Here is a 25,599-nt window from a genome sequence, read left to right as displayed (position 1 = left end):
GCAATGGGTGTTGAAGACATTTTGGGTAGAGATGTCATTGTTGTTGATTTGACTGGCGTGGATGGAGATGTAGTTATTGTTGTAGAGGCATAAAGGTTGGATGCAAATGGAGTCTTTGGCATTTCGGCACCATTTGTCTTTGCTGGAGATGTAGTTGTATCCAGAGTTGGTGAATCTTTAGTCATAGTCACTAATGATGTGGGTTTTTCCAAGGAACTTGATGATGTGTGTGTTGAGGGCCTAGTCAGTGGAATTGCAGTCATGGCTGGTTGAGTTGTCATGAGAGATGATGAAGTTGTCGAAGGAGTTGGTGAATTTTTGGTTGTAGTCACTGATGTATGTGCTGTAAGGGAGCTTGAGGATGTGACTGAGTGAGTTGTCCCACCTGAAGGTGTAGATTTGGGTGTCAATGGGATAGATGAGGGAATTGGAGAGACAGTTTTCGACGTATCAAAAACACTTGTCTTTGTTGGTGATGTAGTTGTGTGAAATGTTGATGAATTGTTGAGCAACGTTGTGGGTTTCGCAGAGGAACTTGTCAGGTCATTAGAGGATATGGCTGATGGAGCTTTTGTCATTATGGGTTGAGTTGTGAAGAGTGTTGATAAAGATGGAAACACTGGCTGCAGACTTGTGCCTGTAGCAATGGGTGTTGAAGACATTTTGGGTAGAGATGTCATTGTTGTTGATTTGACTGGCGTGGATGGAGATGTAGTTATTGTTGTAGAGGCATAAAGGTTGGATGCAAATGGAGTCTTTGGCATTTCAGCACCATTTGTCTTTGCTGGAGATGTAGTTGTATCCAGAGTTGGTGAATCTTTAGTCATAGTCACTAATGATGTGGGTTTTTCCAAGGAACTTGACGACGTGTGTGTTGAGGGCCTAGTCAGTGGAATTGCAGTCATGGCTGGTTGAGTTGTCATGAGAGATGATGAAGTTGCAGAGGATGAATGTGGAGTTGTGGGTGTAGAAGCTGGAGTTGATGACATTGTTGATGGTGTCATCCTAATCGTGGATTCTGGTACTGGTGTTTGAAATATAGATGTGGGCACTGTAGAGGTAATTGAGGTATATGGAGATGAGGGTGTTGGCGTTTCAGGTCCATGAGGAGTTGAGGAACTTGTGGATAAAGTTGTTGTCAGCAAAGGCACCGATGTATATGACATTTTTCTTGTTTCAGAGAAAGTTGTGGTTTCAAAAGTTGTGGAAGGTTGAAATAATGATGTTTTAGGCTGAAATGTGAGTGTTGCTGTGGCATTAGTTGTTTTCCTTGTTGATGTTATGAGTGGAGGATACTGAGCCGTCATAGGTGAAGTATTTGGTGTAATGGTGCTGGTTGAAGATATGGTTGTTAAAGTTATAGATGTATCAGGTGAAGCTAGGCGCATCATAATTGTTTGTGAGTTCATTATAGGTGTAGTACTAGCTGTAGTTGAAGCAGCTGTTTGTGTCAATAGTGAAGCTGTCTGTAGTTTTTGAGGAATATGTCTTGTGGGAACGAAAGATGTTGATTTTGGATCTGGAATTGTTGGTTTATTTAAAGATATCTTTTTGGTGGCCACAGGACTTGTAAGTATTGTTGGAGAAGATTTCATGGTAATAATTCTGTTGCTGCGGGTAGTAGGTGCCAATGTCTGAGAGTAAAATGGAGTGGTTGTTGAATTTACAATGTAAGGGACTCCTGAAAAATAGAATATCAAATATTTGTCACTTTTTGTTTTAGTAATGATTCTGTGAGTTTATCTACAAGTCAGGCACAATATATTGTTTCATAGAATACATTTGTTAGCTTTCCTAAATAAATAAAAAAAACAACCCTCAATTAAAGGATTACATTCATGAGAATCATTTTGTCAAATGCACTCTGAAAACACTGAAAGAATTGAATAGAAATAGATTCTATTTTGTTTCGAGGTTACCTGACTTCAGGAGAGCATGCAGGTGGCTGATAAAGGGATAATTGCCCTGTTGACAGAACCTTCCATGGAAGTCATCCAAATCCAGAGACCAGACATAGGCTCCCCCAAAGTTGTTAGTTTTTAGGTAACTGACCTAAATGAATGGTGGGAAAATATTTAATCAGCCACATTGGTGGATTCTCTTGGGCCCTGTTTGCACTTGGTCACTTGTAACTGTTTTGGGGGATTGGATCACGAGAACGGATCTCGAAGCATCTGTTCGCACGTAGCATTAACATGCGTCTCGAGCGTGCTATTTGTGATCGCATTACACCCCCCCCCCCTGCCGAACCTATGCAAATGCTACATGCGTCATTTCCGTTGACGCGCAAAACCACGTCGAGTTTTACATGACAGCGAATAAGAATCAACTTCCTGTTTGCGGACTATATCAAGTCACTCGTTTTAATTCTACTGCAGCTCGTATGGATCCGAACGAGGAGTAACAACTGGTGGGACAGAGTGGTGACGACTTTATTTTCGGATCAACAGTGGCTGGCAAATTTTCGGATGCAACGTCGCACATTTAATCTCAATGTTTTTTGCCGATCGGAATACGAAAAACGCATGAAATGACCAAGTGCAAACAGGGCCTGATGTTGTTTTACCAGCCGTGACACCTGACGACCAGTCCGGAGAACAAAGTTGAAAAGGTGAAAAAATATATACATATATCTTTTGAAGTACCGCTGTTGTTGTTGGGTCTCATTCTATTGCCACTTTTTGGAAATTCATATTGCAGGTTTCACAAGCACGCTACTTTGGCATGTAGCCATTATAATAAGTAATGATTTTCAAATATAATTTTTCCAAAAGCATGTTGATTTTGGCCTACCTTAGTATTAAGGCTCTCCATGTTGTCATATCCAACCCATTGATTTTCTGTGATGGCGTATGGAACCCTCTGATCATAAATAGCATGACTCCTAACATCTTTGAGATACAGGCAAACCTGCCAACAGGATTGAGGAAAAAAAAAATCAATCAAATTAAAATTAAAAACACGGAATTTGGCTTGTTGTATACAATAATCTTATCAATTGACGTCTTTGAAAATGTTGCTTAAGATTATTGTTATAATAGCGTTTCTCCTCACCTCATAGACAGCCCAGAATCCATCTTTTCCTGTGTAACAGCCCTCCTCACCAGCACCGCTGGCTGGTGCTCCAACATGAGTGAATTCAGAGGAGAGGGTGAAAGCTCGGCCGTAAGCGGCAAAGCCCATGTTGAGTTTGTGAGGCGGTGCTCCCAGGTTCACCCAGTGCTGCATGGCTGAATCCTACAAAGGTGAGGAGAAAATAATTACCTGTTAATACAAAACACAGCAAAGTATTTACGCTGTAAATATTTGGAACCTTGTTCTTACTATGTTAAGGTGGATACTGTCCCCAGTGTCCAGAGTCCCACGGTATAAAGGGCTATGATGTCCTGTGACACTTTCCCAGGGGCCGTGAAAGTCAAACGTCATCACATTCATAAAATCCAGGTACCTAAACACAACGGATGATGTTTGATCAAATGAATTCACAATTGATAATGAATTTAAAGTTGTTGGATTTTTTTTTTTTAATTAACCTAACTTTACTTTGCAATTTCTGGCACTTCATAACTGGCATTGACGGTTTTTCTTTCGGGAGAAACAGTAGCAGTGACGATGAGTCTGTCACAGTCAGTTTCCTCAGCCTCAAATGCCTCTTTGAGCTCCTGGACAATGCACCCATTGTTAAAGCTCAGTAAAAACTGGTTGTGATAAATTTGCTTCATAGCAGTGATAACATGGCATTCGTATGACTTTGTGGAAAAAATGAAAATCCAACCTTAATCAGTAGTGTGAAACTGAGTTTTTCTTTTTCTTGTTGGCATTCAGGGTCTCCATGGTTCCTCCAGTGAATGTTAATCCCATCAAACCTATATATCCGCAGTAATTTGATGGCAGACTGGATAAACTTTATTCTTTTTTGTTGTGTTGACATCATTGAAGTAAATCTATCAAGAAATTAATCAATACAAGGTCAACTTTATTGTTGAAAATTTGCACAGCTGCTCAATCTTAACAATTTAAGATATTGATAACATAAAACAATTTTACATGATCTTCAATGCCCATCTACACACAATAAAGATAAATCTGACTCATGGAATTAAGTGTTATTTAACTTATTCTGTTAGTTTTTTTATTTAACATTCAGAAAGACTAAAATATTCCCAATAGACTTACTTTCGTTTGTCCAGGGCTACACCACCAACAGCCAACAGAGTTTTCAGCTTTGGATTTCTGGGGTAGTATAAACATTTCAAAATTCACAATTATTTAGTCAGGGTATTTGCTATGAACACATTGGGCAAAGCACTAACCTGGTTTTGAGGCTATTAAAGGACCAATATTGCTGTCTGTCAGCCTTATGGGTGGGGACCAACTCGTGTTCCTCATTCATGTCCGAAAAAGCATAGACCAGGTGTGTACACTTATTTGGGTCAATGTCCGCAATGGTGAACCTCCCATAAAGCTCTCGATTCTCAGCCGAGCTGTCATAATAACACACCAGTCTGTAACAAGAGGCTGAAACAGAGAAAAAAAAAAGTGAAAAAAGGTTCTAAAAGCTTTTTTCATCTATTTTGTGCCAAACAGTGATTATGATGCATGCATGCCTTTAACATACCGAAACTGACGTAGATTATTAAGCCGAAACCTACAGGATGACAAAAAAGATCAGCATTTGCTAGTACAATGCTTTGTGTGGTTGCTCATGCAGAAAGCTTATTTTTTTGTGTCTTAAAGGCTTATTTATGTTTATTTATTTTTATTTTTTAACCAACAATTCTTCTTTATCCTTCTTATTTTGCTGATGCATATGTATATTAAAGAACACAAAAAAAATCTAAAAGAAAAAAAATGGCAAACAACAAATTATCGGCAAAACATATGTGTAGATTGTATGCAAATGCAAACAGAAAATCTGTGGAGAAACAATATTTCACTGGTATGCCTTACTGACAGTCAGCTTGAGGTTTGTCATGTTACTAAGTGAAGAAGAAAAAGGAGAAAGAGAAACAAATATTCAGTGAAGCCTGTGTAAATAGTAGTCTGTCAAAAACACAAAAGTTAAATAACTGCTCATTTTCATTTCTTTATTTAAAATGTAACCTCAAATATGCCGCTAATATTTGTCTGTTATTTGCATCTGTGAAATACCACATTGGAGCCAAGAAAAATAATAAATGGAATACTTACAAAAGTTGTGGCAACAGAGGAATCAATCTCTCCTACGTGAGTCAAGGATAATGTCTGGCCGAGCTGCTTCATTCTCCACAGATGGTTTTTAAAAGGTATGCAGTTACATGGGGCGTGTATAATGACTGTAATTTCCCCTAAATCCTAGGATTTAATAAAACAATTATAACACTCATTTAACTACGTTTTGCATAAAACAGACTAGCGTGACAAGATACAACTATGCTTCAAGGAGTGCTACAGACAAATGCATGCCCTATTTTGTACATTCCTATCACATTACAATCGCAACACAAATAACTTTGCGGTTTGCTCACAACACTTGTTGAATAGAAAACAGAAAACTTCTTTTATTTAGGATTTAACTTCATCGTTTGCGTATTTAGACAATTGATGTCACAGATGTCACAAGACTTTATTGTTACGTTGCACTTGAACAGAACACTGACAAGATATATGAAACAATGTTAGTATTGCCACCACTGCCTTAATGGACATTACCTAATGATAGCAGTTGATCATCAAGTGATCGATCTTGTTCAGGTCTTTTCTGTTTGGTTTTGGTCATTCCCAAACCTGCTTCCCAATAACCAGGATGTTTGATAATAATAATAAAAAAAACACATCAAGTCCTTCACCACTGGCATTTATTACTGTACATGGTTGCCCACAGGACTCTCATAATTGTTATTGCATGCTAAATAAATTGATACTTTGCCCAAGGTTACTAGTATGTTGCTGTTTTTTTTGTTTTTTGTCTTCTGTTTGCCTCGGATGCAGCCAAATTGTCTGTCAAAGATCTGGGTTGGGTATTTTCATGAGCCAGACAGGAGTGCTGTTGACAAGACAGAATGTGCTACGGTCTGGCGCTGACGCAGTCTTTCAGCTCCACTTAAGTAGCAGGCCAGGTCTGATGATTGCAGATGTTTTGCAGCTGGCTCCACCTCCTCCTTATACGGCTGGTGCTGGATATGGAATCAGACACAGGAGGAGGGGGAGAGAGAGACTTCATGGCAGGAGGAGCCACAGACCTAACAATTTTCATGCCTGGTCCTACCCTTTATTAGGCTGCGTGTAGTTTGTGATGTCATATATGTGCGACAGCGTTGCTTGTTGCGATCGATACATGCCCTGGAGTTTCGCTTGAATGGAGCGATCTCCCCACAGACTGATGAGGCACTAGTTTCCTCCTCTGTCCAGGGACTGCTGTTTCCTACTTCTTCTGTCCGCTCCATTACGTTACAGCTCCGATAGTCTCCCTCTTGAAAGTCGCTCTCTAGGTCTGGCGCATTGGGTGACGTCACAGACAGTCAAAACCGTTCTGTGTGTTTGGAGCTGTTCAGACTGAGACGCATCTGTCCAAATGCAATATGAAACTACCTCCCAAATTTGGTTTCAATCTGTCTTGCAAAAATCGGATTTCATGTGGTTTTTGACTGTTCAGACTACAAAAGAGCCATCCAGTTTCAATCTGAATGGGCGAAAAATTGGATTTTGGCTGGCAGTCTGAACGAGGTCTTAGTGTAAATGCTAAGGAACCAAAATGAACAAGTACTAACAGGTATTGGTCATATTTATGAATGAATCACAGTCACAAATTCCTGAAAAGGGATTTATTTATTTATTTTTATTAAAAAAATGTATTCATTAGTTACTGTACTTCTGAGCAAATATGGAAATGTGAAAAATGCAAATAGTGCCTCAGGATAACCTACGAACACATCAAAATGTCAAATATAATAACGAAACAACGATGTACACAAAGCAAGATGAGATTGCCTGCAAACAGAAATAGACAGGACAGAGCCATAAAGATTGACTATGAGATGTTTTCTCATAGACACAGGAAAGACAAGTAGAATTGCAAAAACACTGTCAGACCACATTCAATACAGGTTGTTTAAAATGTATGCGTTTATTTGAAAAATAAGAATACAACAAGACAATTGCAATTGTGACTTTTTTCACTTTGTTAGTTATGCTAGAAAGTCCAGCACAAGTGTGTGAAACAATCTAGGAATGTGTCAATTAACCCAGGTACTACATAGATTGGTCTACTTAAAGATGTGGAGATGAGTTGGGAGACCTATTAACGTGACCAGAGGGCCAATGGCTTCCCAATAAATATTGTGCTGAAAATGGAAAACCTTAATGAATGATAGATTGTTTACACGTGACGACACCGGGCTCAGATGGAGGGCAGGTTCCCGAGGATCTGTCATATAAAAAAATTCTCCACTTCTAGTTCCTGCCAGCCTCCATATGAATTCACACCACCTTCACGTGTCATTATAACCACATGGCTGAAACCCAACTATTGTGAATCCGTAACCACAGAGCTGTTAGCCCTCAGCTCAAAACAATTAATTTTAGTTTTTTCTTTTCTAAAAATACTGACCAGAAACTTAGTTCTGAGCTAACTCAGTTCAAAGTATTGAAACTTAAGGAAAAGGTCCAACAATAACAAGGGTCTGTATACTGGATCTAAATAAGAGGACAAAGTACAGTGTAATTGATGGAATCTACTATCACCCAACATACTGTCTATAATAATCCCAATAATGCCACCATGAGTTCCTTTTTCTATTGCTTAGTTTCCCTCTTTTCTTAGGCGGCCGCCGCCCTTTTTTATGGTGTCTTTTGCTGCTATGGTGAAATTTGCTTTTCTTAAAATGGTGAGTTTTTGTCGTGGAGATTGGAGAAAGAGAATCTCTTTCTGTGGAGGATTGAGAAGATGTTGAAGGTAGGTTAGACATAGTTGAGATTGTAGTAGCAGAAGTAGTGAGTGATGTGGAGGGCGTAATTTCAGTTGTGGGTGAAATTGTGGTCATGGATAATTGATTTTTTGGGGTGGGTTGAGGTGTGAGTAATGGAGATGTCCTAGTAGAGTTGGGGAAAGTTGAGAAGGTACGAGGTATAGTAGTAGTCTTCAGCTGTGCAGACTGAGGAGTTGCATTTGGCTGAGTTGTGATGGTTGTAGATGTAGTGGTGAAAACTGTCTGTGAAGTTGAAGATATTGTTTGATGCGCAGTGGGTAGTGAAGATGTGGTAGATAGAATTATTGTGGCATCTATAGTTGTCGATGTTGTATCGGGAGTAGGGGGACTGATTGTTGAAGTAACAATAGATTTAGCTGTGGAATTTAAAGTTGAAATGGTGGTGGTTACTTGAGGAAGAATATTGGATTGTTGACGATTATTTATATTTGGTGGAGTTGTTGAAGAAGATGCATTTGTTGAATGGATAAAGTTGTTTGAACGACTCATGGGTCTTGCAGTTGACAACGATGTGGATGGTTGAACTACCTTTGTTTGTGGTAATTCAGTTGTAGGAATGGTGGTTATTTGGGTTTTGGAAGTAGTTGGTATCGTTGACAACGAGGGGGATGATTCTAGTAGGTTTGTTGACACTGCTGCCATGGTAGTAAATGCTGTAGATGTTTTCTGTTCAGTTGCTATTTTTGGTGAAGTTGACAATTTTATAGCTGAAGTTATAGGCATAGTTGTTGATGTGGACGTTACGAGGATTGTGGATGTTTTTTGCATAGCCGATGCAATTGGAGCTGAGGTGGTTGTAGGAGGCTGATATGTCAGTATGGTAGACAGAGTGGTAGATGACAATGTGGGTGGCATTGTAGATGTAGTTGGTGTTTTTGGTGATGACATGGTAGGCTGGGTTTTTGTTGTCAACTGATCTGTCAACATTGTTGATGCTGTGGATTGCAAATGTGTTGGGGATGATTTTAGCATGGTTGTTGATGCTGTTGTATGTTGGGTTATTGTAGGGGGTTGACTAGTTAATGTTGGAGACTTACTGATAGAGTTTGCCTTTGTAACTGTAGATGTTATTAGCAAAGCTGATGATTTAATAAGCTGGTCTGTTGTAGTAAATGGCTTGGTCTGCATTGCAGATTTAACTGTTGGTACATTTGTTGATGTTGATGACATTGTGAATGTTGTTGCTGGTGTTGTAGGCAAGGTTGTCGTTTTTGTAGCAGGTGCAGTTAGTGTTGTTAATGATGAAGTAGTTTGGCTGGTTGAGGAAGACTGAGGGGTTACCTTTGTCGACAATGTCGGATTGTTGGTTGTGGGTGTTGGGGATGGTTTTAGCATGGTTGTTGATGCTTTTGTAAGGGGTTGACTAGTTAAAGTTGGAGACGTACTGATAGAGTTGGACGTTGTAGCTGTAGATGTTGTTGGCACAGCTGATGATTTCAGAATCTGTTCATGGCTAGTTATTCTTGTTTGTGTAACGGTTGATGTGGTAGTTGATGCTGTTGATGCTATGGCTGGCGAAGTGCTATGCTGGGCTGTCATAGTAGGTTGAGGTGCGAAAGTTGTAAATTCATAAGTGGAATTTGAAGGTGAAATAGTGGAGGTGTTTTGACTAGAAGTATTGGATTGTTCACCACTTCTTAGATTTGGATTCTGTGAAGCTCTTTGTAATGGAGAGGTTGTACTGGTGGAAAGGAAAAAGTTGTTTGGGCGGCTTGTGGGTGTTGTGGTTGACATGGACGTGGAGGTTCCTTTTACGTTTGTTTGTGGTATTGGCAGTGTTACAGATGTAGTTGGAGGAATGGTTGACATTTTTGCTGTGGATGAAGCTGGAATGGTCGATGACGATATATGTTGGGTGGATGTTGAGGACTGAGGGGTCAATTTTGTCGATGTTGTGGGATCTTTGGTAGTATGTGTTGGGGATGATTTTTGCAAGGTTGATGCTGTTGTAGGTTGGGTTGTTGTAGGGGGTTGACTGGTCAATGTTTGAGACATACTGATAGAGTTTGTCATTGCAGCTGTAGATGTCACTGGCAGAGCTGATGATTTCATAAGCTGGTCTGTTGTAGTGAATAGCTTGGTCTGCATTGTAGGTGTGTTTGTTGATGTTGATGAAATTGTGAATGGTGTTGCTGCTGTTGTAGGCAAGGTTGTCCCTTTTGTTGTGGGTGCAGTTGGTATTGTTAATGATGAAGTAGTTTGGCTGGTTGAGGAAGACTGAGGGGTTAACTTTGTTGACAATGTCGGATTGTTGGTTGTGCTTGTTGGGGATGGTTTTAGCAGGGTTGTTGATGCTTTTGTAGGGGGCTGACTAGTTAAAGTTGGAGACATAGTGATAGAGTTGGACGTTGTAACTGTAGATGTTGTTGGCACAGCTGATGATTTCAGAATCTGTTCATGGCTAGTTATTCTTGTTTGTGTAACGGTTGATGTGGTAGTTGATGCTGTTGATGCTATGGCTGGCGAAGTGCTATGCTGGGCTGTCGTAGTAGGTTGAGGTGCGAGAGTTGTAAATTCATAAGTGGAATTTGAAGGTGAACTAGTGGAGGTGTTTTGACTAGAAGTATTGGATTGTTCACCACTTCTTAGATTTGGATTCTGTGAAACTCTTTGTAATGGAGAGGTTGTACTGGTGGAAAGGAAAAAGTTGTTTGGGCGGCTTGTGGGTGTTGTGGTTGACATGGACGTGGAGGTTCCTTTTACGTTTGTTTGTGGTATTGGCAGTGTTACAGATGTAGCTGGAGGAATGGTTGACATTTTTGCTGTGGATGAAGCTGGAATGGTCGATGACGATATATGTTGGGTGGATGTTGAGGACTGAGGGGTCAATTTTGTCGATGTTGTGGGATCTTTGGTAGTATGTGTTGGGGATGATTTTTGCAAGGTTGATGCTGTTGTTGGTTGGGTTGTTGTAGGGGGTTGACTGGTCAATGTTTGAGACATACTGATAGAGTTTGTCATTGCAGCTGTAGATGTCACTGGCAGAGCTGATGATTTCATAAGCTGGTCTGTTGTAGTGAATAGCTTGGTCTGCATTGTAGGTGTGTTTGTTGATGTTGATGAAATTGTGAATGGTGTTGCTGCTGTTGTTGGCAAGGTTGTCCCTTTTGTTGTGGGTGCAGTTGGTGTTGTTAATGATGAAGTAGTTTGGCTGGTTGAGGAAGACTGAGGGGTTAACTTTGTTGACAATGTCGGATTGTTGGTTGTGCTTGTTGGGGATGGTTTTAGCAGGGTTGTTGATGCTTTTGTAGGGGGCTGACTAGTTAAAGTTGGAGACATAGTGATAGAGTTGGACGTTGTAACTGTAGATGTTGTTGGCACAGCTGATGATTTCAGAATCTGTTCATGGCTAGTTATTCTTGTTTGTGTAACGGTTGATGTGGTAGTTGATGCTGTTGATGCTATGGCTGGCGAAGTGCTATGCTGGGCTGTCGTAGTAGGTTGAGGTGCGAGAGTTGTAAATTCATAAGTGGAATTTGAAGGTGAACTAGTGGAGGTGTTTTGACTAGAAGTATTGGATTGTTCACCACTTCTTAGATTTGGATTCTGTGAAGCTCTTTGTAATGGAGAGGTTGTACTGGTGGAAAGGAAAAAGTTGTTTGGGCGGCTTGTGGGTGTTGTGGTTGACATGGACGTGGAGGTTCCTTTTACGTTTGTTTGTGGTATTGGCAGTGTTACAGATGTAGTTGGAGGAATGGTTGACATTTTTGCTGTGGATGAAGCTGGAATGGTCGATGACGATATATGTTGGGTGGATGTTGAGGACTGAGGGGTCAATTTTGTTGATGTTGTGGGATCTTTGGTAGTATGTGTTGGGGATGATTTTTGCAAGGTTGATGCTGTTGTTGGTTGGGTTGTTGTAGGGGGTTGACTGGTCAATGTTTGAGACATACTGATAGAGTTTGTCATTGCAGCTGTAGATGTCACTGGCAGAGCTGATGATTTCATAAGCTGGTCTGTTGTAGTGAATAGCTTGGTCTGCATTGTAGGTGTGTTTGTTGATGTTGATGAAATTGTGAATGGTGTTGCTGCTGTTGTTGGCAAGGTTGTCCCTTTTGTTGTGGGTGCAGTTGGTGTTGTTAATGATGAAGTAGTTTGGCTGGTTGAGGAAGACTGAGGGGTTAACTTTGTTGACAATGTCGGATTGTTGGTTGTGCTTGTTGGGGATGGTTTTAGCAGGGTTGTTGATGCTTTTGTAGGGGGCTGACTAGTTAAAGTTGGAGACATAGTGATAGAGTTGGACGTTGTAACTGTAGATGTTGTTGGCACAGCTGATGATTTCAGAATCTGTTCATGGCTAGTTATTCTTGTTTGTGTAACGGTTGATGTGGTAGTTGATGCTGTTGATGCTATGGCTGGCGAAGTGCTATGCTGGGCTGTCGTAGTAGGTTGAGGTGCGAGAGTTGTAAATTCATAAGTGGAATTTGAAGGTGAACTAGTGGAGGTGTTTTGACTAGAAGTATTGGATTGTTCACCACTTCTTAGATTTGGATTCTGTGAAGCTCTTTGTAATGGAGAGGTTGTACTGGTGGAAAGGAAAAAGTTGTTTGGGCGGCTTGTGGGTGTTGTGGTTGACATGGACGTGGAGGTTCCTTTTACGTTTGTTTGTGGTATTGGCAGTGTTACAGATGTAGTTGGAGGAATGGTTGACATTTTTGCTGTGGATGAAGCTGGAATGGTCGATGACGATATATGTTGGGTGGATGTTGAGGACTGAGGGGTCAATTTTGTTGATGTTGTGGGATCTTTGGTAGTATGTGTTGGGGATGATTTTTGCAAGGTTGATGCTGTTGTTGGTTGGGTTGTTGTAGGGGGTTGACTGGTCAATGTTTGAGACATACTGATAGAGTTTGTCATTGCAGCTGTAGATGTCACTGGCAGAGCTGATGATTTCATAAGCTGGTCTGTTGTAGTGAATAGCTTGGTCTGCATTGTAGGTGTGTTTGTTGATGTTGATGAAATTGTGAATGGTGTTGCTGCTGTTGTTGGCAAGGTTGTCCCTTTTGTTGTGGGTGCAGTTGGTGTTGTTAATGATGAAGTAGTTTGGCTGGTTGAGGAAGACTGAGGGGTTAACTTTGTTGACAATGTCGGATTGTTGGTTGTGCTTGTTGGGGATGGTTTTAGCAGGGTTGTTGATGCTTTTGTAGGGGGCTGACTAGTTAAAGTTGGAGACATAGTGATAGAGTTGGACGTTGTAACTGTAGATGTTGTTGGCACAGCTGATGATTTCAGAATCTGTTCATGGCTAGTTATTCTTGTTTGTGTAACGGTTGATGTGGTAGTTGATGCTGTTGATGCTATGGCTGGCGAAGTGCTATGCTGGGCTGTCGTAGTAGGTTGAGGTGCGAGAGTTGTAAATTCATAAGTGGAATTTGAAGGTGAACTAGTGGAGGTGTTTTGACTAGAAGTATTGGATTGTTCACCACTTCTTAGATTTGGATTCTGTGAAGCTCTTTGTAATGGAGAGGTTGTACTGGTGGAAAGGAAAAAGTTGTTTGAGCGGTTTGTTGTGGATAACATGGACGTGGAGGTTCCTTTTACATTTATTTGTGGTATTGGTACTGTTGCAGTTGTCGTTAGAGGCATTGTTGTAGTTTTCGCTGTGGATGTAGTTTGTTTGGTTGTGGTAGGTCTGGTCGTTGTAGTGGCCTGAGTGGTCAATCTCATTTGTATAATGGTAGATGTGGTAGTTGATGCTGTTGATGTTGGAGGCGCCTTTGTAAATGTTGCTGGCATAGTAGCGAATGCATTGGTTGGCTCAGTGGTCACTGTCTGCTGAGTGGCCAGCATTGTAGCTGTCCTAGTTTGAGTTGATGTCGCGGATGCTGTGTTTTGAAATGTAACTGTTGTCGCTGATAAAGTGATAGATTGTGTTGTTTTGGGTGGGCTTGAGGAAATTGTTGGTGTGGTATCTGATGAAGTGGAATTTTTGGTTGTTTGGGTGGTTTCAGTTGAAATTGTTGTCGATGTTGATTGACTTGTAGGTGTTATCGATGTAGCCACAAAAGTTAGCATTGAACTGGAGGAAGTTGTTGGTTGGGTTGCAGTTGTTGATGACTTGAAAGATTCAGATATTGTGACATTTGGAATTTTCAGTGATGTAGAGTCAGTTGTGAGAGTGTCAACAGAATTTGTGATTGTTTTAGGCTGGGTTGTTTGAGTGGCAGTTGTTGCTGAAGATATCGGAGTTTGAGTTATTGTGGAGGGATGAATTGTTCTGGTAGCGGAAGTAGGGGAGGAAGTTTGTCCAGTTAAGGGAGGCATGGTTGTAACAGGAGGTGCTGTGATTGAATTTGGGGTGCATCTTCTTAGCGGCGATTCATATGTTGGAGATGGAGCATTGGCAGAATTTCCGTTGCAAGGAAAACCTAAAAACAAAACAAAAGCAACTGTAATTCTTGTGGCTCAAAGATGTCACTGTTTAAGTTACCATTGTTGTTTTGTTTGATCAGTAGAACAGATCGTAGGTGCAATCCTGAGGGTTTCGCCTGCAGTCTTCTTTACAAGTGTCTACTGACAACTGCTAATGTGGCACAGGGGTTCAAAACAGCTGTTCACATCAGCGGCCGTCAGTGGACATTTGTGTGGAAGACTGCAGATGAAACTGTCGGGTAAAGACTGCAACTACTACATTACATGTCTGATCAAACAAAACAACAACACTACTACTGCTACTAATATCATTATTATTATTATTAATAATAATAATAATAATAATAATAATAATAATAATAATAATAATAATAATGATGAATTAAACTTGACAAACTTGACTATATTGAAGATGCAGTCTGCTATCTTCAGTATATACTGCAGTTTTAGGAGAATAATTTCAAAGTCACTGAAATCACATTGTCAAGTTTTATGTGTGTTTGTTGATTTAGGTTTCTCCTCCTAACACCTCAAGTTATTGCCAACAGTAAAGGATTAATTTCTTCTGCAAGATGTAATTGCACCAAACATACAGTGTTTAATTTTTAGTGTGCTCTTCCTGGACTTAAAACCAGAGCCGCTAGCCGCTCTTGTACATCTATTCTATTCTATTCTGTTCTATCTAGAATTTGCCCTTGTCTTTCACCACAAATTTGTACTGATCTGTCATCATTTTTACACACAAGTCAAAGTAGATGTTTACGCATGTCTCTATGTCAGAGAAAATCATTTATTAGGGTGGCAGATGCTTTATCATCTGCACAGCCAGAATTTGGGAAACCTGCTACACACGTCACTAATTAGACAAGGTTGTATCTTTGTGAACTATTAAGTGTCATTGTTGGCTGTATGTGTCAACACCTGCTTCAGAAATAATTGATGACTGCAGGTACTGTAAGATCAGGGGTTGTGGGCATTTGTTCATATCCTTTCATCAAAACATTTCAATTCCTCTGCAGACTTTTTACAACCTGGAGTTCCCTTTTATTTCTATGAACATTTCTATGATATTCAGAGAAACACAGGCCTTCTTGAGTAGCGTGACTGTGCAACGCCAACCCAGAAGCACATCTAAATCCCATGCCAGGGAAAGGAAGTCCAATATAGACAAGAGCACTTGGTTCCACATATAATTAGCAGACAGAAAATCAATGTATAGAGGCCATGTCTATTATTCATCACACGACTGACCGTAACACAGTGCTCCAGAAGATTATATACACATTTTATATGAACTATAATATATAATGTATATATTCATCCTTGCTTTTATGTTTGTATACTAGAATAACTCCTGTTAATACATTCAGGACAGAGAAGTTATGTTTGTTGAATGTGTTTATACAGTATGTATAAACTTCATAGATTTTTTTTAATGCTGCACTTAGACACATTATTTTGTGTTGTCACCTGACTTCAGAAGTTCATGCAGATGGCTGATGAAGGGATAGTTGCCCTGTTCACAGAACCTTCCATGGAAGTCATCCAGATCCAGAGACCAGACAAAGGCTCCTCCAAAGTTGTTAGCTTTTAAGTAACCGACCTGAATGAATTATGAAAAAAGATCAAAAAAGCTGTTGTTTCTTGTCATAATTATCTGAAAATATATTCCTTTGTGGATATTGAATTCTAAGAATATCTAAAAAAAATAAAAAATAAAAAAATGATTTTCTCATTTTAAAAGAAATGATGTGTAAAATGACAGTGAAAGCCATGCAAAGTGTCACGTTTGTTATAGATAGCAAGAGTACAAACTAAACTGATTACCACATTCCTTAACCAACGCCAATTCTACATACGGTTCAGCCTTCCGGCTCAGACCATTTTCTTCGTCCTGCCGGATTCTGTAGCCTGCTAAGGCCTTGTTGAATTAAAATACTTCTCTAATTTTTTGCCCTTGTCTCTCTATGCAAACTTGGGTCCAACCCAACCAGTTGCCTAATAGGATGTCTTTCAATTCTACCAAATCTTTTATCTCTAGGCATGTTATTGAGCCAGAGCATGCTGCTGCACCAACTGATAGACATCACTATTTCAGATTTTTTTTTGTTTTGTTATAAAGATAGGCTATGTCATTATCACTGAGGGAAGAGATGTAAAGTTGATAGGAAATGATAGAGATTCATCTGCACAGTGTAAAATAATTTTTAACCATAATGAAACAGGTGCTTACTTTGAGCTCCAGACTGTCTTTGTCGTCATATCCGACCCATTGATTTTCTGTGATGGCGTATGGAACTTTCTGCTCACAAATGGCCTTGGCATTAACACCTCTGACATACAGGCATATCTGACAAAAGAGTCAAATTTTCACATTGTACATGAAAATGTGTCACAGCACTTGCCCATTGACATGATGGTGACCACCATTTGACCAAAGATAGGTAGTCATAGATTCAAATTACACAGCTTACTAGTACCTCATAAAAAGCCCAGAATCCTTCTTGTCCCGTATAACAGCCCTCTTCACTGGGACCACTGGCTGATACTCCAACACAGGTGCTTGAAGAGGAGAGGGTAAACGCTCGGCCATAAGCTGCAAAGCCCACGTTAAGCTTTTGTGGCGGAGCTCCCATGTCCACCCAGTGTTGCATGGCTGAGAACTTGAATGTTTGGAGAGAAAAAAACAACAACATTGGTGTAATATCATGGTATCATGGCATCATGGTAAATTATTTTTCTCCATCTAACCCCATCCTCTGCAACCTCTTCTCTCATACCAGCTAACTTCTCTTTTATCACATCCTTTTATCACATTTCCTCTTTGGTCTTCTCCCAGTCTTCCTGCTCACCATTTCCAAACTCTATTACCTTCTACCTTCTTACATGTAACAATGACCCAAAAGGAAGAAAAAAAAATGTTTCAAGCATAAATATCCAACTTCCTGAAACTTACAATGTTAGAGTAGATACTGTCTCCAGTGTCCTGGGATCCACGGTATAAAGGGCTGTGATGTCCAATGACTGTTTCCCAGGGGCCGTGAAAGTCAAACGTCAACACATTTATGAAATCCAAATGCCTAGTCAAATGCAAAAGAGATTCTTTTAGATGAAACAAGACAACAGGCAATCACTGAAAAATTGATAACTTTACAATGACTTAGTTTTACATTGCAAGCTTTGCCACTTCATAACTGTTGTCGATGGTTTTTCTCTCGGCAGATACAGTGGCAGTAGCAATTAGGCGGTCACACTTGGTTGCCTCAGCCAAAAAGGCCTCTTTGAGCTCCTGTGGAACATGCGCACGTACATTACAGATTATGGCAGTCTAAGTAAACAATATATCATTCCACGATGTAACGTTTTTGTGGCTTTGTGCCAGTCGAAAGACTCCAGATCTGACCTTGCACAGGAGTGTGAAATTCACTTTATCATCCTGATGGCATTCAGTGTGTCTGGGGTCCCTCCAATCCAGGTTTATTCCATCAAAGCTATATGTTCTCAGTAGTGTGATTGTGGACTGAATGAACTTAATTCTGTTCTCTTGAGTTGACACCATTGAACTGAATCTGGTAAATGGAAAACAAAACAGGCTTCAGAACACAAATTACCTACACTGACAGACTGTATCAAAGAGTGATAGATTATTTTTTTTTTTTTACTGTGATATTCGTACTGCATATTTTTCTTTTTCTAAAATTTAAATTTACTTTATAAGAACTATTTGTAGCGCCCCTGGTACAGGACAGGACTCAACTGCAGGACTCTCAACAATAAATATATATTTTTAAAAAACAATAAGCAAACAAAAACAGCCTCAAGGGAGGGAAATGCTGGAAAGACAAAACACTTCTCAAAGAGAATCAAAAAGGAAATCCAAAACGAAGGAAAAGAAAAAGAAAGAAACAACTTTCCCACAATATGAGCTCTTGATAAATAAAGAAAGGTAATTTTATACTGTAAAAAAATGCAGGTACTCTATTTTTTTGTTTCTCTCTCTCTCCCCCTGTGTCAGGTATTTCTTGACCTTTGTTGTACCTAATATATTTTGTGATTGAACCACGTCCCACTGCTAACTTACTTGCTTCTGTCAAAGGTTGGGCCACCAACTGCCAACAGAGTTTTGAGTTTCGAATTTCTGTGGAAAATAATGAATAAAGTCTGTTCTTTTTACAGTCACAAGATATGACACTAATTACCACACAAACAGTGGCTGTAACGCTTACCTGGTTTTGAGGCGATTGAAGGATGGATAACGTTGTCTGTCAGCATCAGAAGCTGGGACCAGTTCGTGTTCGTGACTAATGTCGGAAAAAGCATAGACCAGGTGTGTACACTGGTTTGGGTCAATGTCTGACACAGTGAACCTCCCATAATGCTCTCGAGTCTCTGCTGAGCTGTCGTAGTAGCACACCAGCCTGTAGCAAGAGGCTGAGACACAGAAAAAACCCAACAGCATACTATGTGAAATTATTTTGTTTCTTCAGAAAGAGACTATTGTTTTTCTTTCTGATCTGAGAATTCTGCTGACTTTGTGTTATAAAAGAGTGATATTGCACATGAGGGAATGCTGTTGTAATAAATATTTATAGAAATTCAATTGAACATCGTAGTCCTTGGTGTGTTCTTTCAACCATTTACCATACCTGAGCTTGCGGCAATCAGAAAGATTCCTGGAAAGTAAAAGTGATGAGTTGGTTCAGATTTAAACTTGACTGACATTACGGAACATTGCGGATATATTTCGAGTGTGCCTTACCTGCGGTTAGAATGATGTTGAACATGCTTATGTGGACATGCCGGACTAGAAAGATTGAACTGAAAAAAAGATGAATGTGATAAATATGATCACAAGGTCCCTAATGAGAGGATTTAAAGATAGAAGAGTTGACTGTCGTTGCACCAATTTGCAAATGTGCAAACTCAGAATGATAAAGTGCCATTTTGTCATGCTTGTACATGTACCCTCGTACCTTTTCCACTTTCCCAAGAGCAACAACTATGACAAGTTAAAGTCCCCGTGATTGTCACATCCCGAAGGATGCGAAATTTGTCCTCCACATTTGACCCATCCCCTGAGGGAGCAGTGGGCAGCTGCAGTGCTGCACCCAGGAAACCATTGGGTGATCTAACCCCCCAATTCCAACCCCGAATACTGAGTGCCAAGCAAGGAGGCAATGGCACCATGTGTCTCTCACTACTGCTGCCCCTGGTGTTGCGATGATCAATGACATCTAAACTCGAGCTCTAATTTTTGCTAAATATATGATGTTGACTCCCACTGACTATATTTTCACAGAAATAATTGGGGTCACAAGTTTAGGCTGCAGTGAGACTGTCTGTTTTTGTCAAACATGGCAACAAGTTGCTTAATAGAAGTGTTGTACCTAGCTGCTGAAGTGAATGATATGACACCACCTTATATTAATTCCAATATATATGTTGTATATATATTTTGAGAGCTGTATTCCTCTTTACATTACAGAGATGATGCGTCTGTATGTATGTGTGTATGAGTTCCTTTGTCCTTAACATTCTTCTAAAAATGTGCATTGCTCCTTCAAGCTTGTAGTGCTTGACCTCTTAACAAGCCTTCTTTTCACCCATTCAATATTTCACTGTTGTTGTTTCCATAAAAAAGCAAAACAAAAAAAATCAGTTGAAGGCCAGTGTGACTTGTGACATAAGAAATGGTTTGGCCTTGTTGCCTTGTTCAGGCAAGGTCTAACGTTTGAGGAATATAAGAAAAATCCTGACCCAATTTAAAAATAATGTGTGACAATGAGAATGAAATGATTATGTGACAAAACATTTCCTTAAAAGTTAAAATACATTTCCCGTAAGAACTCAGACAAACTTTGGATCAGGATCTTAGATGTAGGAATGCATTGAGAGAGCCAAAGATGACAGAACGACAGAACTTTCCAGTTATTCAAGATAACTGGAATTCTCATGCAGGTCTACTGTCACTTCTTTTTTCTTAGACTAGGCTGAAATCAATGAAAAAAAAAAAAACTTTTTAAATCTATTCTCACATCACATGAGAGGGCAAAGTGCAATCCAACCTACAATCCAGTCCAACCTAATTTCAAAAAGCAATTATTACTGAAATTGATTAAAAAATATATTTTAAATGCTGAATAATATGTCACAATGCACCTGCAGTACCACAGCTGATGACCTAATGACCAACCCAAAGTCTGAATACAAACATTAAAAAAAAAAGACAACACAAAAATGACAGTAAAGCTAGCAAACAACACAGTTTGCTTCAGATTCTGGAAAAGTCTGAATCTGTGTCAGTGAAGTGAAATTGATTGACATACTCACAGAAGTCAGTGGTTGAGGAAGCATGCGCTCTGTCTGCTGACTGGTTGGGAACTGATGAACTTGGTAATGATGTCTGGCTGTGGGATTTTTTAATGACTATTAGTCGAGAGGGTGTGGAAAAATAAAATCATAGCTATGACACAGCTACACAACAATTAGTGTGCTTAATTGTTTGAAGGGTGGAGGCATTGAAACTTTAAAAAAATATATATATATTTTTTTTTTAAATATTTGCATTTTAAATCTTTTCAAATCGTTTTAAATCTTTTCTCAATTTTTGGTGTAATATTTTTTTTTAATTTACTTTTCTTGTGAAACTGACATGTTTACCTTTATGGTGGCAGATACTGTATGACCTAAACTCACTGGCAACGTTATGAGACACAATTGCTAATGTTGTTTTGTGCTACCAGAGGTATGTGGACATAGGGAAGACAAGTGGCTGAAGTTGAAAGTAGCTTCAGAATGCCAATGGCAGGGGGCTGAAGTGACTTTGAACGTGGTGTGATTGTTGTTGTGGGACGGGCTGTCCTGACAATCGGCTAACTGCTGATCTACTAGGATTTTCTATACTCACACAGCCATCCCGAGGGTCTACAGAACATAAAAAAAAAAATATTTGTTTATTTTCTTTTTAATTTCCATATGTTTTTGCAATATTGCAATTTGACCCATTCACGCCCACAGAAAACTGGTTTCTACCGGCCACTTTTACAGCAAAGAATAAAATCTAATCGACCCTGTGCTGGTAAAGTTAAAGTGAAAGCTTGCCAGGCAAACTGACACATGTAGGTTGTAGGTTTCAGTCAGTTACGTATTTACACCCAGGATTCAACAAACTGTTTTTACTGTGAATGGTGAATTGTTAGGCTATTTAACTCAGATGGTATGTGGCATTTTAGCCTTAAAAACAACATATGCCTAACCCTAACCGGAAACCATTGTCATAAAACCTTCATGTGCACTGTTCACAATAAAAAGCAATAAATCAAAGAATGTCATCACCCAGTGTTGTCAGAATCTCTCTCTGCAGAATGATGGATAGAAACACAGTGTCACACAGATGTAAACTCTCCATATTTCATCAATGGTAGCTTGTCTATTTTGTGCATGCAGTGGATCTTTGCAGTATGGTTGCAAACATGTCAAGTGCACTAGGTATAGTCACCTCCCTTGAACTAATTTGAATGAAATCCTTCACTTTGCACAAGAGCTTAAGGTAGATTACAAAGATTGAAAATTATCATCAATAATCATCAAGTTACAAATTATTAAATTGTCCATACAGTCTAACAAACAATAGAGTCATTAAAACTGAATAGACTTAATTTTATTTTTATTTTTTTAAATTTTACATTTGACAGCCTCTGCAAAGTTGAGGGACTTTTATTGTTTTAACAGAGAACATGACAAGGATTTTTTTTTTTTCATGCTTGATCTTTACTGGCAAACGACTACAATGTGAGGTTTCTGTCAGTATTGATATTACACAACAAACGCATAACACCATGATTTTTATGTAGTCGTCCTCCTGGCCACACACACTTCATTCTTCAAAATGTCAATGTCTACACAGGTGCAGCAATCTTGTAGTCTGTGCAAGACAGGCACGATAGTGAGCAGTTGTCTCATAAAATACAATTAGTGAATAACATAAATCTAGTAGTCCACACAAACACAGGTATTTTTCAAACTGTTGTTTGGCTTTTGGTTACAAGAGATTCCCGTCCACTCCAGTGGTGTGACCTTTATCCACATGTAACCGCAAAATCTGCCTCAAGCAAGATGTTATTGAAAGAAAGAAATTATTGCGGTTTTCCTCAGTTTTCCTGTACACACATGCCTACTATAAATAGACTTCTCGAAACAGTTCATCTTGGACTGCGGTTACAAAAAACTGTTCCTGTTTTAGGAGCCTACAACTGCAGTCACGTGTGGATAAAAGGTCAAACTGTGAAGAAAAACGCAGTTTTGAAAATAGCCGTGTTGGTGTAGACGGCCCCTTAGTGTTATGATATTTAACATTATTGTTAATGCAATACAATAACAATGATCAAACCATTAATAAAGATTTGTCTTCTTTCTTACACTTTTTTGTAAACATTTTTTTTTAAAATTTCTTTATGTCTTTTTAATTTACTCTTTGCACACTCTGATTGAAACTTGGCACAGATAAGAAGGAGCCATGAACACCTTTCCTTGGAAATAATTAAGCACATTCCTTTGTTAAGACACCACTTAATCATTTGTATGTCTTAGATATCAATGTAGCATGTCTGGGCACATTACAAGAGCACCCAGTCATCAAATGTTTGAACAAAGCCAGTAAAAACAAGGACAGTTTTGCAACAAAGTCATACTTTCAGGCTTAGATTATGACCCTCTCATTTTTATTTGACAGTAGCAGTTGTGTAAGTAAGCAAGTAAGTAAGTAAGTAAGTAAGTAAGTAAGTTAGTAAGTAAGTAAGAGTTTATTTATATAGCACCCCTCACTGCATGAATGCACAAAGTGCTTCACAGCAAATAATTATTATAAAATTAAAATAAAAAAGTCAAAATATCAAAGAAATAATAAGTAATAAAAGTGCAAACATGTTAGGACATGATACAGATAACAATTTAAAATACAGGCTAAAACTAGCTACCAGCTATCATGAAAGTAAAGTGCAGAGGGCTGCTTGTGCTCACTGCCAAATAATGAATCTGTTGAGGAAATACTTGTTCAGGAAATACATGTGACACGTGACAGTCAGAGGTAGGGTGAGGAGAATGTGCATCAGGGTGCATGGTGCACCATAAACCAACTGGGGTTCTGGTTGTAGCGCTAAAATCGCTACTAAAGTAAAGTAAGGAATACCAAAAGAAACTCATTTTTACTACTACTACTACTTCTACTGAAATTGTATTATAATCACTTCAACTTATAGTATAAAAATTGGGCAGAATGACCGTAAACCTTGTCCAGGGCCCTGTGGTTAGCTCTAGCTTGTAGCCTCAGTGTCTGGCTAAAACTGCGACAAAATGCTAGGTCTGTAATTATATAGTATTTTATTTTCTGAAATGTATGATCAGCTTTTAGTATATTTACTTTTAGTTTGCTTTCATTAGGGATGCAAAAGAACCAAGGCGTTTCTCAGAATCTTTGAGTCTTTGAGAAACTTTGTTTTACGCATTGAGGAAAAAGGGTAATGTCTTAGCCGTCAAGTAGTGCAGCGCAGAAAGGAGTGGGAACGACATTTCCCATTGGCCTTCGTGTAAACATCTACTTTTCCACTGGGATACTTCCAAGGTTGGGCAGGTGTATAGAGCAATCAGCAATCAGAATGACCTTAGTTTCCACAGAAAATGGATTGGCCCGCCGCCAGCAAAGGTGCTTTCAGAGTAGAATCTCCACTATGTTGGACGAGAAAAAAATGAAACCAAACAAACTGGAGTCAGCACCTAAGCGTGCATCGACCCAAGCGTATTGCACAAATAATTTTGTTTTTGATTGACAGCCCAATTATCTTATCATTGCTGGGAAATAGCAGCAGCTGCTGCCAGTTTTGAATCTGAAACAAGGAAATGTTTTAGTTTGACTTGTCAAGTAAAGAAAAAGTAGGTGACAGGATGAGCTTTGATGACAGTCGCTTGAAACAACAACAGTCAAACGTCAAGATGATTTATGTGAAAGCTTTCAGACATTGATGATGTACATAAAGGACAAACAATACAAACAGTACAGTTTGAAGCTGTTAGGGCTCAACAAAAATAGTGCAAGTGCAATGCCGCAATGATTCTGTGTAGCTGTTGTGGACCCTCTTTTTTGTTTAAAGCATGCCAGTGTTTGCATGTTTGCAAATAGCCTTGATACAGCTGCTGACGTACCAGATTACCTTAGGAAACAGGCTCATTCTGATGTGAATGCACCCTTATGGAGCTTTCCAAATCCAAACGTATGATATCTCCTTTTGCCAAGCACCCCACTTGTTCCACAAGGTCCCACAATGTAGAAGAGTTAAGTTGAGGCAACTGGATGGGTTTTCGCCTCTCATCCAAAAGGCTTCTTCAGTTCTTCAAAAAAAAGGATGAGCCCCATGTACTTAACCCCCAGGAGGAGGTAGTAGGTGGGCCTAAAGACTGTTGGTCCCTCCTATTGGCAAATGTCCTATATGCTAATAGGCATTGGCAATCAAGTGATTAAATACATGTGGCTCTCCAACTTTTTTTTTTTTTTTTCTTTCAGGACTGAAGAAGCCTCTCGAACGAGAGGCGAAACGTCTTGAAGTTGGCAAAACCAGTCCAGTTGTCCCAATTTAACCCCCTGGACAACTGAGATCCTTCACAGACGAAGGTTCCATGGTGCCCGTCAGAGAACTGCACCCCCTTTTTCCTTTCTGTGTTTACGGCAACAGGCCACCGGCATCCCGAACCACTGCAATCTGTTACAGCAAGGGTGCCAGATGTTCATACCTGCTAAACGGGATAGATTCAGCACCATGTACGTTGTCAATTAGATGCTCAGATTGCATAGAGAGTACGTACTTGAACAAATGGAGAATAATATTTGGCAATCATGGCCATAGTTGCTGCATTCCCCCAATCAAAAAATGCTTTGCGATGCAGTTTAGCTTTAATGCTGCCCTGTGCTCACACAATCGCCTCATCCAGAGATTGACAGAACATGTTATCCGGCTTTTGTCATGTCACCAGGCAACGGTGTTTTTCTTTCCAGAGTTTTAAGACGTCACGCTCACTGGGTGTGAACTGTTGGCAGGCTTCAGCTTTGCAAGGGCAGGATTAAGAGCATCTTTCATTCCGCAGTATATTTCTCCACCCTTCCCCCGGAGAGGCCTAGAGAGAACTGAGTGCACTTGACGCAAACTCCCATTCATGCATTCCAAGGCCGAAATAAACAATTGTTTGAGCCTTAAGTGCAGCAATTTGATAG

At 39.6% G+C, this 25,599-nt stretch overlaps 4 protein-coding genes across 4 annotated transcripts; all 4 read right to left on the bottom strand.

Annotated features, from left to right (window-relative positions):
* Positions 1–240: 240 nt before the first annotated feature.
* On the bottom strand, positions 241–4,975 carry LOC142898954 (chitinase-3-like protein 2). Its single transcript, XM_076042266.1, has 10 exons — positions 4,955–4,975; positions 4,314–4,552; positions 4,177–4,233; positions 3,776–3,944; positions 3,544–3,662; positions 3,325–3,448; positions 3,055–3,237; positions 2,794–2,910; positions 1,925–2,052; positions 241–385 (listed from the first exon to the last, which is right to left on the bottom strand). The coding sequence occupies exons 1-10, from the start codon at positions 4,973–4,975 to the stop codon at positions 241–243; spliced, it is 1,302 nt and encodes a 433-aa protein (XP_075898381.1).
* A 2,516-nt stretch (positions 4,976–7,491) lies between these two features.
* Positions 7,492–10,446, bottom strand: LOC142898953 (uncharacterized). Its single transcript, XM_076042265.1, has one exon. It carries the CDS (start codon positions 10,296–10,298, stop codon positions 7,719–7,721), a length of 2,580 nt encoding a protein of 859 aa, XP_075898380.1. The 5' UTR covers positions 10,299–10,446; the 3' UTR covers positions 7,492–7,718.
* Positions 10,447–10,542: 96 nt separating this feature from the next.
* LOC142898952 (uncharacterized) lies at positions 10,543–13,789 on the bottom strand. Its single transcript, XM_076042264.1, has 2 exons — positions 10,671–13,789; positions 10,543–10,596 (listed from the first exon to the last, which is right to left on the bottom strand). Exons 1-2 carry the CDS (start codon positions 13,755–13,757, stop codon positions 10,543–10,545), a joined length of 3,141 nt encoding a protein of 1,046 aa, XP_075898379.1. The 5' UTR covers positions 13,758–13,789.
* A 2,003-nt stretch (positions 13,790–15,792) lies between these two features.
* Positions 15,793–18,989, bottom strand: LOC142898951 (chitinase-3-like protein 2). The gene is made up of 8 exons (XM_076042263.1): positions 18,566–18,989; positions 18,421–18,477; positions 17,743–17,908; positions 17,510–17,628; positions 17,296–17,419; positions 16,820–17,002; positions 16,573–16,689; positions 15,793–15,942 (listed from the first exon to the last, which is right to left on the bottom strand). Exons 1-8 carry the CDS (start codon positions 18,796–18,798, stop codon positions 15,793–15,795), a joined length of 1,149 nt encoding a protein of 382 aa, XP_075898378.1. The 5' UTR covers positions 18,799–18,989.
* Between the last annotated feature and the right edge of the window lie 6,610 nt (positions 18,990–25,599).

Source organism: Nelusetta ayraudi, unplaced genomic scaffold, assembly GCF_046127955.1.
Source record: "Nelusetta ayraudi isolate G7.1 ecotype Tasmania unplaced genomic scaffold, CSIRO-AGI_Nayr_v1 ptg000070l, whole genome shotgun sequence".
Lineage (NCBI taxonomy): Eukaryota > Metazoa > Chordata > Actinopteri > Tetraodontiformes > Monacanthidae > Nelusetta > Nelusetta ayraudi.
The sequence above is the reverse complement of the archived record's forward strand: the minus strand, read 5'-3'. Positions and strand labels throughout refer to the sequence as shown.

Bases quoted from the DNA above. Each gene is read 5' to 3' on its own strand.
- LOC142898953 (XM_076042265.1), bottom strand. From the start codon at position 10,298: ATGTCTCCAACTTTAACTAGTCAGCCCCCTACAAAAGCATCAACAACC.
- LOC142898952 (XM_076042264.1), bottom strand. From the start codon at position 13,757: ATGCTGGCCACTCAGCAGACAGTGACCACTGAGCCAACCAATGCATTC. The intron at 10,597-10,670 runs GTAAAAGGAACC...CCTTTCCACCAG, and splicing joins TGCCAATACCACAAACAAAC to TACAACCTCTCCATTACAAA.
- LOC142898951 (XM_076042263.1), bottom strand. From the start codon at position 18,798: ATGCTGTTGGGTTTTTTCTGTGTCTCAGCCTCTTGCTACAGGCTGGTG. The intron at 18,478-18,565 runs GTAAGCGTTACA...TATTTTCCACAG, and splicing joins TTCAATCGCCTCAAAACCAG to AAATTCGAAACTCAAAACTC. The intron at 17,003-17,295 runs GTAAGTTTCAGG...CAAACATTCAAG, and splicing joins ACAGTATCTACTCTAACATT to TTCTCAGCCATGCAACACTG.
- LOC142898954 (XM_076042266.1), bottom strand. From the start codon at position 4,975: ATGACAAACCTCAAGCTGACT. The intron at 3,663-3,775 runs GTTGGATTTTCA...TGCATTGTCCAG, and splicing joins GTTTCACACTACTGATTAAG to GAGCTCAAAGAGGCATTTGA. The intron at 2,911-3,054 runs GTGAGGAGAAAC...TCCTGTTGGCAG, and splicing joins GATTCTGGGCTGTCTATGAG to GTTTGCCTGTATCTCAAAGA.